Source organism: Embiotoca jacksoni, unplaced genomic scaffold (assembly GCF_022577435.1).
Source record: "Embiotoca jacksoni isolate LCO1_2020_lvr unplaced genomic scaffold, fEmbJac1.0.p SCAF_10, whole genome shotgun sequence".
NCBI lineage: Eukaryota > Metazoa > Chordata > Actinopteri > Embiotocidae > Embiotoca > Embiotoca jacksoni.
This window is the reverse complement of record NW_027185230.1, coordinates 16,692,391-16,705,480: the sequence shown is the minus strand read 5'-3', so window position 1 is coordinate 16,705,480 and position 13,090 is coordinate 16,692,391. Positions and strand designations below refer to the sequence as shown.

General features: G+C 40.4%; 1 protein-coding gene across 1 annotated transcript in view; it reads right to left on the bottom strand.

Moving 5' to 3' along the window:
- Positions 1-711, bottom strand: part of LOC138210922 (potassium/sodium hyperpolarization-activated cyclic nucleotide-gated channel 1) — a 64,611-nt gene extending 63,900 nt beyond the window's left edge. Inside the window, exon 1 of the mRNA XM_069170362.1 lies at positions 84-711. Coding sequence (XP_069026463.1) covers positions 84-433 — 350 coding nt within the window. The 5' untranslated portion in view covers positions 434-711. The remainder of the gene's footprint in view (positions 1-83) is intronic.
- Positions 712-13,090: the final 12,379 nt, after the last annotated feature.

The window sequence follows — 13,090 nt, the reverse complement described above, 5'->3', positions numbered from 1 at the left end:
GGCTATAGCTTGCAGACCCTAGGGTGACGGGAGGGGTGGATAAAAACAAGGGGGGGTGAGCAGGTGTCTATTCCAGCCCTTACCTAAAATCGCTATATGGGTGAATGATCCAGTATCCGGCCGTTTGAACCCTTTCTTGTTCTTTCTCCACGGCTTTCTGACTGCCGAACATACGCAAGGAGAACTTATTGACTCCGGGCTGCATCATGGCCCCAAATTGCCTCTGCATAAAACCATGTTGCCTGGACGCCCCCTCCAGATCGTCAAAACCGACCATGGCCTCTTCCCGCTCCCCCTTGAAGCCCACTGAGTTGCCATGGTCCTTCTGGCTCCCCGTGTTATTTTTCTGTATCGAGTCTTGCCTCTGAAAAACATTATTCCCATCCGCCTTCTCCTCCTTGTTGCTGGAGAACGAGTTAGATTTGTCTTCCATGATGTTCTTAGTTTTCCCGTTTTTCTCTGTGACAAAGCGTTCCGTCTCCTGCTCGGGAGGGCTGCGCGCAAAACTCGAGAGGGACCCGCCGTGAGCTCTCCTGTTTCTTTTGATGTCCTTCAAACTGTTCAGCTCCTCTGCCTTCAATGCGAGTGCTGCAAACTGAGACAGACTGCCCGAGAGCCCGGTGGATCAGGTTTCTTGGGTTACCGCCATCTACCGACGGCCCCGGCTTCTACCGTCCAAAGCCTGTGTGCTTCGTCTCACTTCGCACGGCACTGCGGTTTAACTGGCACATGCTCCTGCACCTTATTTACATAATGTGGCTCATGATATCCCCCTCCGTCCCCCTCTCCTTCTCTGTCATCAGTTTCACTCACGGCAAGAGAAAGCCAATGTTATAGAAACCAATCGAAGGTGGCCCATGTGAAGTTAATGAAGACATGATTTTATTATCAATGCATAGAGCATGTGAGCTTCCTGTGGCTCGGCTGGCAGCAGGTTTGTTTCCTACTGAGGAGTTATAATGGAAGCCAACCCGGTGAAACAGATTGTAAAGTCGGTGCGATCATATTGTGCCACTGGTCGTATGAGAGAACTAGTTGAACATGTTGTGGATATCACACCTTTTAAGGTGTTGCAGATTATCATCCAACATTTAGTGCGACTGTACTGGCTGCACTCTGCTTTACTTGCAAGAAGCACTTGTTTGAATGGCAACCTGGGTTTTTAATGCACCAGCGAGATAATAGGCTCCAAATAAAATCATCTGCATGGTGCATTTTAAACCAGGGTTGATTAGGTACTGTCTGCAGAGTGCATCCTGACACACTGTATAAATGAAGGAATGAACAAATGCTCCTCTAACGCAGCTTGTAAAACATGTTTTTACTAATCTACAAACTTTGGTGAATTAACAAATTAGCCTCTTCTGGAATTATGTTTGACCTGAAGTTTATTATTGAATTACAGGGTTCATTTTTGTTTTGATAAATCAGATATTTTTTACATGAGTCACAAGCCCAAATAAATGCAGGTGATTACCGATGGAAGGAAAGAGGCAGAAGGGAAAAAATAAAAGACGAGGGGAGACTCGGAGAGAAAAGGGACGTGAATTTGGAGATCAGGATTACAAAAACAGTGAAACAGACCGTATGAAGTGATGAATAAAGTGATGAGAGTTACTCGGTGGAGTAAACGGAAGGAAAATGGTGTTTGAGAGCAAGACTTACAGTGGACATCTTTAGAGATGAAACGATTAGTAATCAGTTAGTCAACTGACAGTCAATAAAAAAGTAATTTAAGCAAAAAGCCAAATATTTCTGATCTGCACCTACTCAAAAATGTAGATTGGCTTTTTTTTTTTTACTTTTAAATTATACAATGTTAGAAATGTAATGCCTTTTAGTTTTGGCTGTATTTTTAGGAAGAACAAGTGACTGATTAATCAAAAAATGAACTGGCACGTTGATAGATGATTAAACTAGTCATTGGTTGCAGCTCTCGATTGCTGGCTGACGGAGAAGAGAAGGAGGAACAGTGAGAGCACTTTGCCCCGTGATGGCATCACTGCAGTACAACATGTCACACAAACCCATCTGCTCTGGACATGCAGTACAGACATCAGCACTGAGGTCCGGAATAGTTGTTTTTTCTAGGACTGAATCGTGTCTTCTCTGAGGAAAATCCAGTGCTGCCACCTCCATGTTTGACAATTATTTATTTATATTGATTTTAATAAAGTAGAAAAATATAAGAATAAAGAAGCATACAATTTATTATTTATTTGTTTATTTGACACGATTCATAATTTGTTAGGCATTATGGAAAACAGGTGTAACAGATCAGCCCCAGGACTCATAGGGCGAGCAGCTGACCAATCAGTGCGGCCACTTTCCTACTCACGACTCACAGTTCGATTTTCCTCATTGTTGAAACCAAAAGAGAAAACAAACAACCTTCCCCCCCAAAAAAACTATCGGATCTGTAGTCTGTACAAGTAGCTTCATGCAACCCACACTTAGATTCATTCTACCTCTAGTGGTTGTGGAAATGATGATGGAAAGGAAGGCGGAAGTCAGGTGATGTAGTATAAAGAGTGACTAAGTCTACATATGTAGGAGGATGGAGGTGGTTGGATGGATAAAACACTAGACTTCCACCCAGGAGATCAGCTTTTGTATCCCGTGTGAAAAGAAAGGTCAGCGTTGACTTTAATAACAGAGCAGTGTGCAGGATTTAGAGGCATCAATGGCTGATCTACCCCTCACCTCACCCTCCCCTTCAGAGTGTAAACCTTTGGTGGCCAGAAGAACTCACAAAAACATAATTGAGTATACAATTTCAACACTCAAGCAAAGATATTCAACGTCCAAAGTCTGTCACAATACAATCGAATGCATGTCCTACACGGCGACCTATTGAGAGGGACATATATGAAAAAAAAATTATTCACAGCTTGCGGTTGAAAGACCAAAGACTCAAAGACTGTTATCTTACACAATATGCAGATAACAAGCGTGATAAGCTTAGACTTCTTTTGTTAATCTGTGTTGCTGGTTGGACGTTTGCGATGTCCACTCTTATATTCCAGATCGCGCTTTGGCTCCAACATGTTCAGATGGATTTGAGAATTTGCCAGTTCCAATCAAGAAGGAGAAATTATCTTTGGTACAATTTTGGTTTTCACACTAGCGAGAGAACGAGGCGGGGTTTACAAGTCCTGTGCTCAGGAGGCTTCCTGGATGATGGCCAATCAAAAGAGTGGGCTTCTAGGGAGGAGGGGTCTTAAAGAGACAGGAGCCAAATAGGCTTGTTTCAGAGACAGGCTTAACTGAGGGGCTGCATAAAGGGACAGTATAAAATCAAGAAGGATTGTAAATCATACAAAGATACTCTAGTAGTAGTGTGAAAATAAAATCCCTAGAAATGAGCGTAACAGGTGTCCTTTAACATTCTTGGTTTATTTTTTTGATGCGACAGCCGTTGCTGGAGGCATTATGTTTTTCAGTTGCCTGTCTTCCCCATTTTTGTGAACACAATATCTCAGGATCTCCTTGTGGGAATTTCTTTTCAAATTTGGCACAGATGTTTTCTCAGACTCAACGATGTCAAAGGTCAAGGTCACTGCGACCTCATGTCTATCCCATTCTCATGAACGTGATATATCATAAATGCCTGGAGAAAATGTCATTACATTTGGCACAAAAAAAAGGTGGTTTTTTTGGCCATGAATCAAGAATGAATATGTTGGTAATGACAACATTTTACAAAAATGTCTAAGAGGATAAAACTATGAAGTCTAGTTTAGAAGCATTATCTAATGCCATGGCCACAACTTTGTTTTCTGTCAGAATCAGATTTATTGGTCACGCATGAGACCATTTACAAGAAATCTGACTGTTGTTTGTTTCTCTCGATGAACTAACACACTGAAACAGAAGACATACGGCAGAACCAGAACAACAAAGCCTAAATCAAGTCAGATCTATTTATCCATGAAAATACACTTACAGTAATACTTTTTAATAAATTCCTTCAAAGTCTTCAGTACATTAATAACACGAGTCACGCTGTACAGATGTGAACTGCAACTTGACTGGTTGGTGGAGGCATATAGCCGTGTGCCAGTAATTCCAGTTTAATAACTAAATGTATATATATATAAAAAATCTATCTTGAAAAAGAAATCACAGAAACTGTTCCTAGAACCTTTCTGTTCAGTCACAGAGAACCATTCGGCAAAGCTGCAGCTCTTTCCTCAATATGGCACTAAATACCCACGTTGAGCCCACGAGGTCAGTCTTTTCATGGCTACACAAAACCACAGCTGGCAGTGTACATCACTACAGAGCACATTAGTAGAGATATTTTGCATGTTTGGTTGTGGATTATTATGTAATGATCCAAATGTTATCGTAATTGAAACAGACATCCCTTAATTTTTTGTGCGTTTTCCCTCTCAGCTGGGTTTGTGTTGGGTTGGATTAGTTGGCATGCCAACTGTTTCCCCTACACAACGCTTGTGTAACTTGAGTTACACAGTTAATGGGGGTAGGGAGGGGTACTGAGAGAGGAAATTGTTGCATAAGATTTATGGCTTAAAGTAAAACTGATATTAAACAATTACAAATCCCAGATGGCCCATTCACGTGTCAGAGAATAAATACAGCAGAGGTAACTTTTCCCGGTAGAAAGTGTGCGTCACAGAAAAATACACTCAAACGGGTTCAACCTTATTTTAGGTTTGGCTAAATCTCATTATTTATTTACACTGTTATCAAGCATCTAAATCTGTAGGCCAACCCCGACAGTGTAACGAAGGTAGTGAGGCAAAATGTCGACAATAAGATTTTTTAAAAATTATTATTTGTATTTTTCTTTCACCGTTTTTATCAATATAGTTATTGTGTGAATGCAGAAAATATACAGAGATCTCAATACTGAATGAAATCATTTGGAAATTCATATTAAATAGCTGCAAGTTTAAAATGATTCCAGTAGGATTTAACCACATTTAATACTATAATACAGAATACCCAGAAAATGGTGCAGCTATAATATCCTGCTTCCTGCAGGGTCAAATGTGGTCCTGATTCTTCTGATGGCCATTGGCTCTTCTGAGAATTGCATTGTGCACCTTATATTACATCCAGTCATCTCTGCTTACAGTCAATAGCTCATCTGGACATGAAACATTACATACCCTTGCACTGCCAGCCTCTGCTTATGCCACAAATAGCATCAGCCAGCTACATGATGGCAGCATTGTGTTACAATGCCCCTTTTCGACCCCATTTTCTGCAAGTCATTCAATGTATAGCTACTTTATCCTTTAAGGAGATGTTTCTGCTCACAATATTTAGAGTATACCTTAAAATGAATTGAAAAATGAGAAGCACACTAAAATACATAGCCTTTACATCTGTATTCAAATTTGTATCCATTGCAGAGTAAATTTGGGATTTAAGGGCTGTAATTCATCTCTTCTAGCCTCACTGAAATATCAGAGAGACCGAGCTCAATAACAGACACAAATTTAACAAAAATACAAATCTTCCACCTCCTGGGCCAGACATGACTACTGATTCGCTCGTCCTCTTTGGACTCTTGTCCCATGACTGACTACTTTAATTAAACTGTGATTGGGGCTGGGAAGATGGTAGTGTTCTAATAAGATTGCAAGCTTTGGTCTGTCTCCAGCTGACACTATCAGGGTATCACGGAACTCATGGATGAGGCTGAGGCATTGGACGGAGCCCAGCTGAGGCCAAGGTTGACTTAATCAGCAAACTGACTTGACAACGAATGAGAGCATTAGGAAGCTCAATCAACAAGATGATTACGATAAAATGTCGGGCTGTAGGTTTGTAAACGTCAAAATGAGCAACCCCATATATGGCATGTAGGAAAGCACGCTATCACATTTCACTAAACTAAAAAACGTGTGAATCTAACATCGCCGAGAGTCCCCAGTTGTTCTTTGTAAATTGTAAACCCAAAACGTCCTCATACGCAAATGACAAAAACTATCTATTTCCCAAACCTAGAGACTATATGAACCTTTTCAGCACCCACTATGAGACCAACACATCCTCATAATTAAATGAGAATAGATTATTTGCCATCAGAACATAGGGCCGATATAACCGTTGGGGAGTACCAGCAACAGACATACTGTACCTTCATCGTCACGGTAACACTATTAAACACGTAGTTAGAGTAGTGAAAGGGTTGCTGTTCGTTAGGTTTAGGCACCAAAAGTACGTGGTTGGGTTCAGGGAAACATCATGGTTTTGGTAAAAAATAACTATGGTTGTTACGCAAGTTCATGACGTTTGTGACATAAGGTAAATGCATTACGTAATTTCACTTGCGTAACTTTAAATACGTCAATGTTGATTTGTGTTTATACATGGGACACGAACGGCGGTCTCCTGGGTCAAAGTACTGTGTTTGATCCATCCAAACACACAGGACCTAAGATAGTCACTCTTTATACTTTATATTAAACCTGTCTCACTCTTTTGCGCCCATCATAATTGTCACTACCACTAGAGGCTGCAATAAATGTTAGTATGGGTCGTATTAAGCTGCTTGCACAGACGACCTATATGGCTGTTTTAGGGCAGGACGATCTGAACCAATATGTTAGCCACCAGATTAGAGATCTCATTACAATATAAAAGTATTATGAAACATTTGATCAAAATTTCATCAAACAAAACATTTGCAGAGCATACATTTCATTAGCTTGATGTACTGTATGTTGCAGCAGTATGGCGTGGACAGGATGGGAGTCAGTGCATCGATCAGATAAACAAAGCAGTATCATGTCAATGGGGTTAATGTGACAGTGACCATTACTATATCATAATTAGATCCACACAACTGAGCTCTTGTTTAACCTTTACAGATGATGCAGCTACCAGACCACAGCTGCACTTAACCTTTAGACTCAAGTAATGGTCATCTACTGCTTATCAAACGAGAGATTTTGTGTGCCTCCAAGCTAATGAGGACGTCGCCCTTTATGTGGCTGAAGGACGGCAGGTTCCTGACCCACACTTTTAGTGGATTTATTTAGGGTTGCAGCTATCAATTCTTTTCATTATTGATTAATCTGCACATTATTTTCTTAAATTACGAACTGTTTGATCCACCACATGTATGAAAATGGTAAAAATATTATATTTTCTTTAAAATTGTACAAAGTATAAACATATTCAAATGTCTTGTTTTCTCCCGAATCAGTCCAAAACTAAATATTGTGTTTTCAGGGCTACAGTATGTTTACAATTATAACCACAATGTGCACTTTATACAAGTTTACATTCAAGTAAACAACGTTTCTCACTCGTTGAATATATACAGTAGAATGTAGAAGTAGTGCTGCATACTGGATGAAGACTTTAAACTCAAATTTACTCTGTTTTGAAGTAGCATTCATGCTAGTTTCTTTGTTGTCAATCCTTTTCAAGTTCTCCAGTTCAGTGTAACATTTGGGGCAGGCCGGTTAAAGTTGACACGGTTACAGGCACCTTTGCCCTGGGAACACACATGCCTAGACAGTGCAGTGGATCAGGTGTTGATGCACCATTGGCAGCCTTTCTCAGCCTAATTCCAGATTTGTGGCATACACAGTGTCCACTTGCTAAACATAGTAATCCCAAAGGATTGGCAAGTATTTTTAGTAATGGATTTACTGACGTCTGTTGATCCCTTGATGGGTGGCGTCTTTCAGACCAGTCATGGAAGAGCGTAGCGCCTCAGCCTTGATGAGCAAAGTGTTTATCAGTATGCACGTGTGTGTGTGTGTGTGTGTAGGCGTCTTAGTCAAGTACTCACTGGGTCAACCACAGGGCTTGAATAATGGAGTAAAGCCCATTCAACTGAGGAAAGCACTGTTTTTCTGTTTGCCATTTTATCTAAAACTCATAATGAAAACCAAATAAGAATCTGATGAAAATCTCCTCACATTCACAGCAGTTTATTCCTTCACACGGGAAATTGAGGAAATCACTACGTCACATGTAGGATATTACAATATTTGTTTCATCTTAAAAATATATATATATAAAAAAAGCTTTTAAACACTGAGCCACACGTACCTCTTTCCATACAGATGTGTCTTCTGCTAATGAATCAGTTGGGCTGCAACCAACAAACTTTTATTCAATCAAGATGGAACCCACGGGAGTGCTTTTCACCTCTCTGAATCTTTTGAAACAATTTAATCTAGCAGTTATAAAACCCCCCCAAAAAAGCTTTTCTGGTGTCAGTATTATAAGACCAACTGTAGCTCTTAGCAGGTTAAAACTGAAAGAGTCTCTCCCTTCGCCTTGAACGATGTTATTACAAAAAGCTTTTGCAAACTGCCTCTCTGTCTGTCAGCTACATTACTTTCTCAACCTGCTGTATTAGTTTGGCTGCTGTCCATATTTTGTAGACAGTGAGTGTGAAAACTTAAAGTTTCTACCTAATTATGTTTTTCTCAGATTTATTTTGATGCCTTTTTTTTATGATTTCTTGAAAGCTAGATTTTGTTTGCAACAGTGTGTGTAGACCAAGACGTAAGCTGTTCTTTCACATCTCTAACGGTATTACAAGAGCTGTGTTTTAATAGTGTAATCTGCTTCAGTTTTTAAACCTCATCATATCAGAAATGTCTCTATCGATGTTTGTCATGCTGTGGGGAAGTTGAAACCCCAGAACCAAACAAAGGCCGCGTTACGGCTGGCGGAGTACGACAGGAATCTAAATGTTAATTATGGCTCCGAAAAGTCAAATCGCCTAAACGTTTAAAGCCAGAGATTTTAGAAGCTGTTGGGAAAATCCCATAGTAATCCATGGTGATCTGACGTACTCTAGCTACCAGACAGCGCAGACCACAGCCAGCTGCGAGACAGACAAGTGTGCATCAGTGTGTGTCCACACTCGCATGTGTGTCTGTCTGCATTTAGGGCGGGGAACAAGAGGAGGGAATTACTTTAGATGAACGTTTTAGGGTAAGAGGATACGATGCGTTCCTGGTCCAACGCTGTGGAAATGAAGTGAAGGGTTACTCTGCAGAACACAGTGCAATACGTAACCTGTGATGTCACCTCTTCCCTCTTCCGTCCTCTGCCTTATCCCTCTTTCTCCTGTCCAAACACTGAGCCTCCAGATTAACCGTTCCTCTCAACCCGTATTTTGAGGAGTGACACTTAAGCCCTCCCTTGTTCCCTTTTCATCTTTCTCCTACCTCCTCATCTGTCCTCCCTAAACCCCAAAACATCACTCAGCTCTGTATTCTCCCAGTTCTGTCATGGCGGTATGGCTTCCTGGCGTTCTTGTCTGCTGCCTCAGCAGCACAGCAAGGTTAAATCCCCCAAAAGAAAGAGGTTCCCTGCAGCTCTGCCCATTACCACATACAGTGCCCTCACCTTGGAAGAGTGACAGTCTTCAGGCGTGATTATACATTTCACATACAAAAAGGGTAAACAAAGGGGAGGCATTGAAATAAGCCCGCACCGAGGCAGATGTTCTTGTGTGATCAGGATTTCAATATACAATTAAAATAGTATAGTTTTGTGTAGAAAAAAGCAAAAGGTGTCACAGGAGTGCATAGATCCTATTTTAAATTTTCTCACATGGAAGAGCAAATCTGAGTGTTGTAAATTAGCGTGAAATTGTCCAACTCAAAGGTGGTTGAGGAGAAGTAAAGGACATTTCACAGACAAAGTATTTTAATCTCTGAACTTCCTCTTCTTGAATTGAGCCTGTCAGGCAGCATTTAATCCCAAAGTGCCCCCAGTGAGCTCCACCAATCAAATGATCATGTTTAGGGTTTGCAAATCCTCACGAAGAGTCCAGGATTTGTGTTTATCTGAGCTACACAACTTGTAACAAGACACGACCTGGTGAAGGTTTTGAACCAGGATAAGTTTATTGTTGATTTGGTCTAGTGTTTAACATTATTGTTAAGGACATGATTACATGTTGCATAATTATTCTAGGAGGAACTCTTGATTATTAGATCATGGGTCTGATCAAATCAGATCATCAGACTGTTCCTGCTTCTTGCCCTACACTCTGTTTTAGTGACGTTTTCACGTTATCGGATTTCAGCAATTGACCTTCAGCTAAGCCAAGCTCCCCTACTGTTGCTCTACCTTATACCTATAAGTTTTACATGGTCACTGCATGGATTCCAAAAAGAAGCCCAGACAAAACCTTAAATGCAGATATAATGTTAACTGTTAAGATATTAATGTTTCCAACAGACTCATTTTAAAATGAAAGTCCTGAAAAATGGTTAAATATGCAGTTGATGGCTTCATGTTGGCTTTCCGTCTGCTGGGAATTGGAAAAGTTCCCATTTGGGAACGTTCCACTTTCCAGTAGAGAGCGTTCACGAACAGGTAACATGACCGCTCCCAAGAAATGTGCTCCGTTTCTGTTGTTAAAATTCCGAAAAAGTGAATAACACCTCGTAGCGCATAAACCAACACAGGGACACAAATAATCCCAGTTCAACAGAAGTTGGCGGTCGTAACTTTCCCACTTCAGTTGCTCATAAACACACCATATTTTATGTATTATTTAAACTTTCAGGTTTTTGCTTTTGGAAAAAGCTAAACAACACACCACCCTCGATACTCTTTAGATACAGAGAATCACTCTGACTAGAGCTGCGTAGACACTGAGGCTGGAGATTAATCCAAAGCTGGAGAAACTTGCTGTGCCTAGCAAATGGTCAATTACTCCACCATTATGTGAATGTGCTGCTATCATGTACTTAACAAAATGAAGACCGAAGCGTTACTAAACAGACATCTCATCATGTTGTCTACAGGTTTTAACATGTTCGATTTAGCCAAAGTTTGTCAGCTGTAGTTAACAACACGGTCTAATCTCTTTAAACACTGAACACTAACAACATTAGTTCTCTGGCTGAGCCGGTTCCAAAACCCTGCTGCCGTGCATGCTGTCTAATTACAAGGGCTTTTAAGTTGATCATTGCTGTTAGTCACACCAGTGCTTTTCCTGCTCTAACATGTCAAACTGGTCAGTGTGAGAAAGGCCTGTTAAACATGTGTAATATTAGCAACTACTGACAGGAACCCAGCGGAGAAATGTTCACAGATAATTAAAAATCACTTCAGAATTACCAAGTTGTTTTCGGAGAGAGGGATATTGATTTGAGAGTCTCATGTGGACTATCTGACTGTGTTCGGCTTAATTGCTTTATGTGCCGCTTCCTTTATCTGCATGTTGGACCAGGCTCACTGAAAAGGCATCAATAATCAACAGATCATTATAATAATAGTGAAAGTGTTTATTTGTCAGCATCCATGTAGCAATGCTGAAATGTATTTAGGTTTTGAAGTATGCTACAGTATGTTGCAGTAATTATTGTGCACAAACAAAAAATCCTTTGTTGGAAACTGAATTACAGACTTGAATGGGTCTGATTTGGCACAAATGTGTCTTTGCTTGTGTTGTATTTATAAGGAACTGCATCAGTAGTTGAGCAAACAAGATGTTGAACCTGGGACCTGCTATATTGAATTCATTTAGTTTAGTTTCTTTCCCGGTCCAGATAATGTAGAGAAACATTCCGATTTATATTACTGGAAATACACCGTCTGCTATTTTACTTGTGGATTTTTCTTTCTTGCTATAAGGCGATGGTAATATTTACAGAAATAGGTCTAGAGAACAGTCTGAAGCAGGAATATATATTTTCTTCTAGCTTCATGTGAATTTTAACTTAAAAACATCTTTACTTTGTATCAGCTTGCACAAAACAAACTGTCTCACCGGTGTTGTGACTTGACTTGAATTGCCACAGAAGTCTAAACCAATGCAATATTCATTGTGTTCTCCGCTTCTCACAGAAGTGAGAAGAACCTCCTGCTCACAGTAATCCCGTCAGGATCCCTTAATGTTTAATTGACTAGTGGGAATCAGGTTTTTTAACATGGGTGTCCTGTCCTTTTTAAACAGCCCCCCCCCCCCCCCCACACCCCCCCAGAATTCAGGTTTAAGTCCTATGAGCTCACCCTTATGAATAATTAAGAAGTCCACAGTGGCAAGGTGCCCCAGTTCGATCCCATGCTAATTAATCTATCACTAATGACTCACTTAGCTTATCAGGGTTGACATTAGGAGACCCAACATTTAACCAACAACACTTCAGCATGACTCTGTAAAGGCAAAGTGTTAGCTCAAGGTGTCAGAGCTCCTCTTCTCCTGTCTTCTCTCTTGCAACTCTTATTTCCCCAGACGACGTGATAGGGAAGAACAGTTATTAGTCTGTTGTATCATCCTGCTTGTGATATTCTTCTACAATAGGGATGCTTTAACAGGCTGGAGGTCAGACTATCTGACCTGATCTTGTTTTTACTGCATTTTAATCACCTTTTCATTAGTGGATTTTGGGTCTCATTAGGAGTTGAGTGTGTAATTTTGCGAGTGGCCCTATTTTTAGTGGCTCCTTGTTTATAATGTTGTACATACAGTTTTTAACTAGCCAAGTACTTCTTTAGATTTGAATAATGCCCTCGCATCAACCTTCACCCAAATCGTGCGGATGTTGTGAAACTCCCCAAGAAAGTCGCCAAGGCAGCCAGGACATTATTTTTGTTAAAAATCCAATTGTGTCTGAAATTTAACAACTATTTCATACGTAAGAATATTGATAGAAACGGACAGAAATCCCCCAAAAACATAATTTAATTTCCTTCACTTTTAAATAACAAAGGTGTGCATTGCACTATTTCAAACTTCTCTGTTGCAGGTTTATTCGAAGAAGTTTGTCGCCCTACTCACTAGATTCACTTTGTTCAGTTAAAGACTCTATAGCCATGCTAGCAGCTCTGTGCTCAAGCCGGGAAATGCATTAAGCTGGGTATCACGCTAAAGCATGTTATTCCCCCATCAGTGCACTCGAGGACACCGTGTCAATGTCAGGTTTGGCCTCGCCAAGTCGTGAAAAGTACACACATCAAAGAGGGGGGTTATATGAGGAGGCACAAATAATGATGAAGCCTGTATCATATCATAGTATTTACCATACAGATTCATCACTGCAGGATGGAGCAAAAATATCTGACCTCAAAGATACCAAATTAGTAGGATTTTGTAAAATGAATGCACCAATCTGAAAAATAT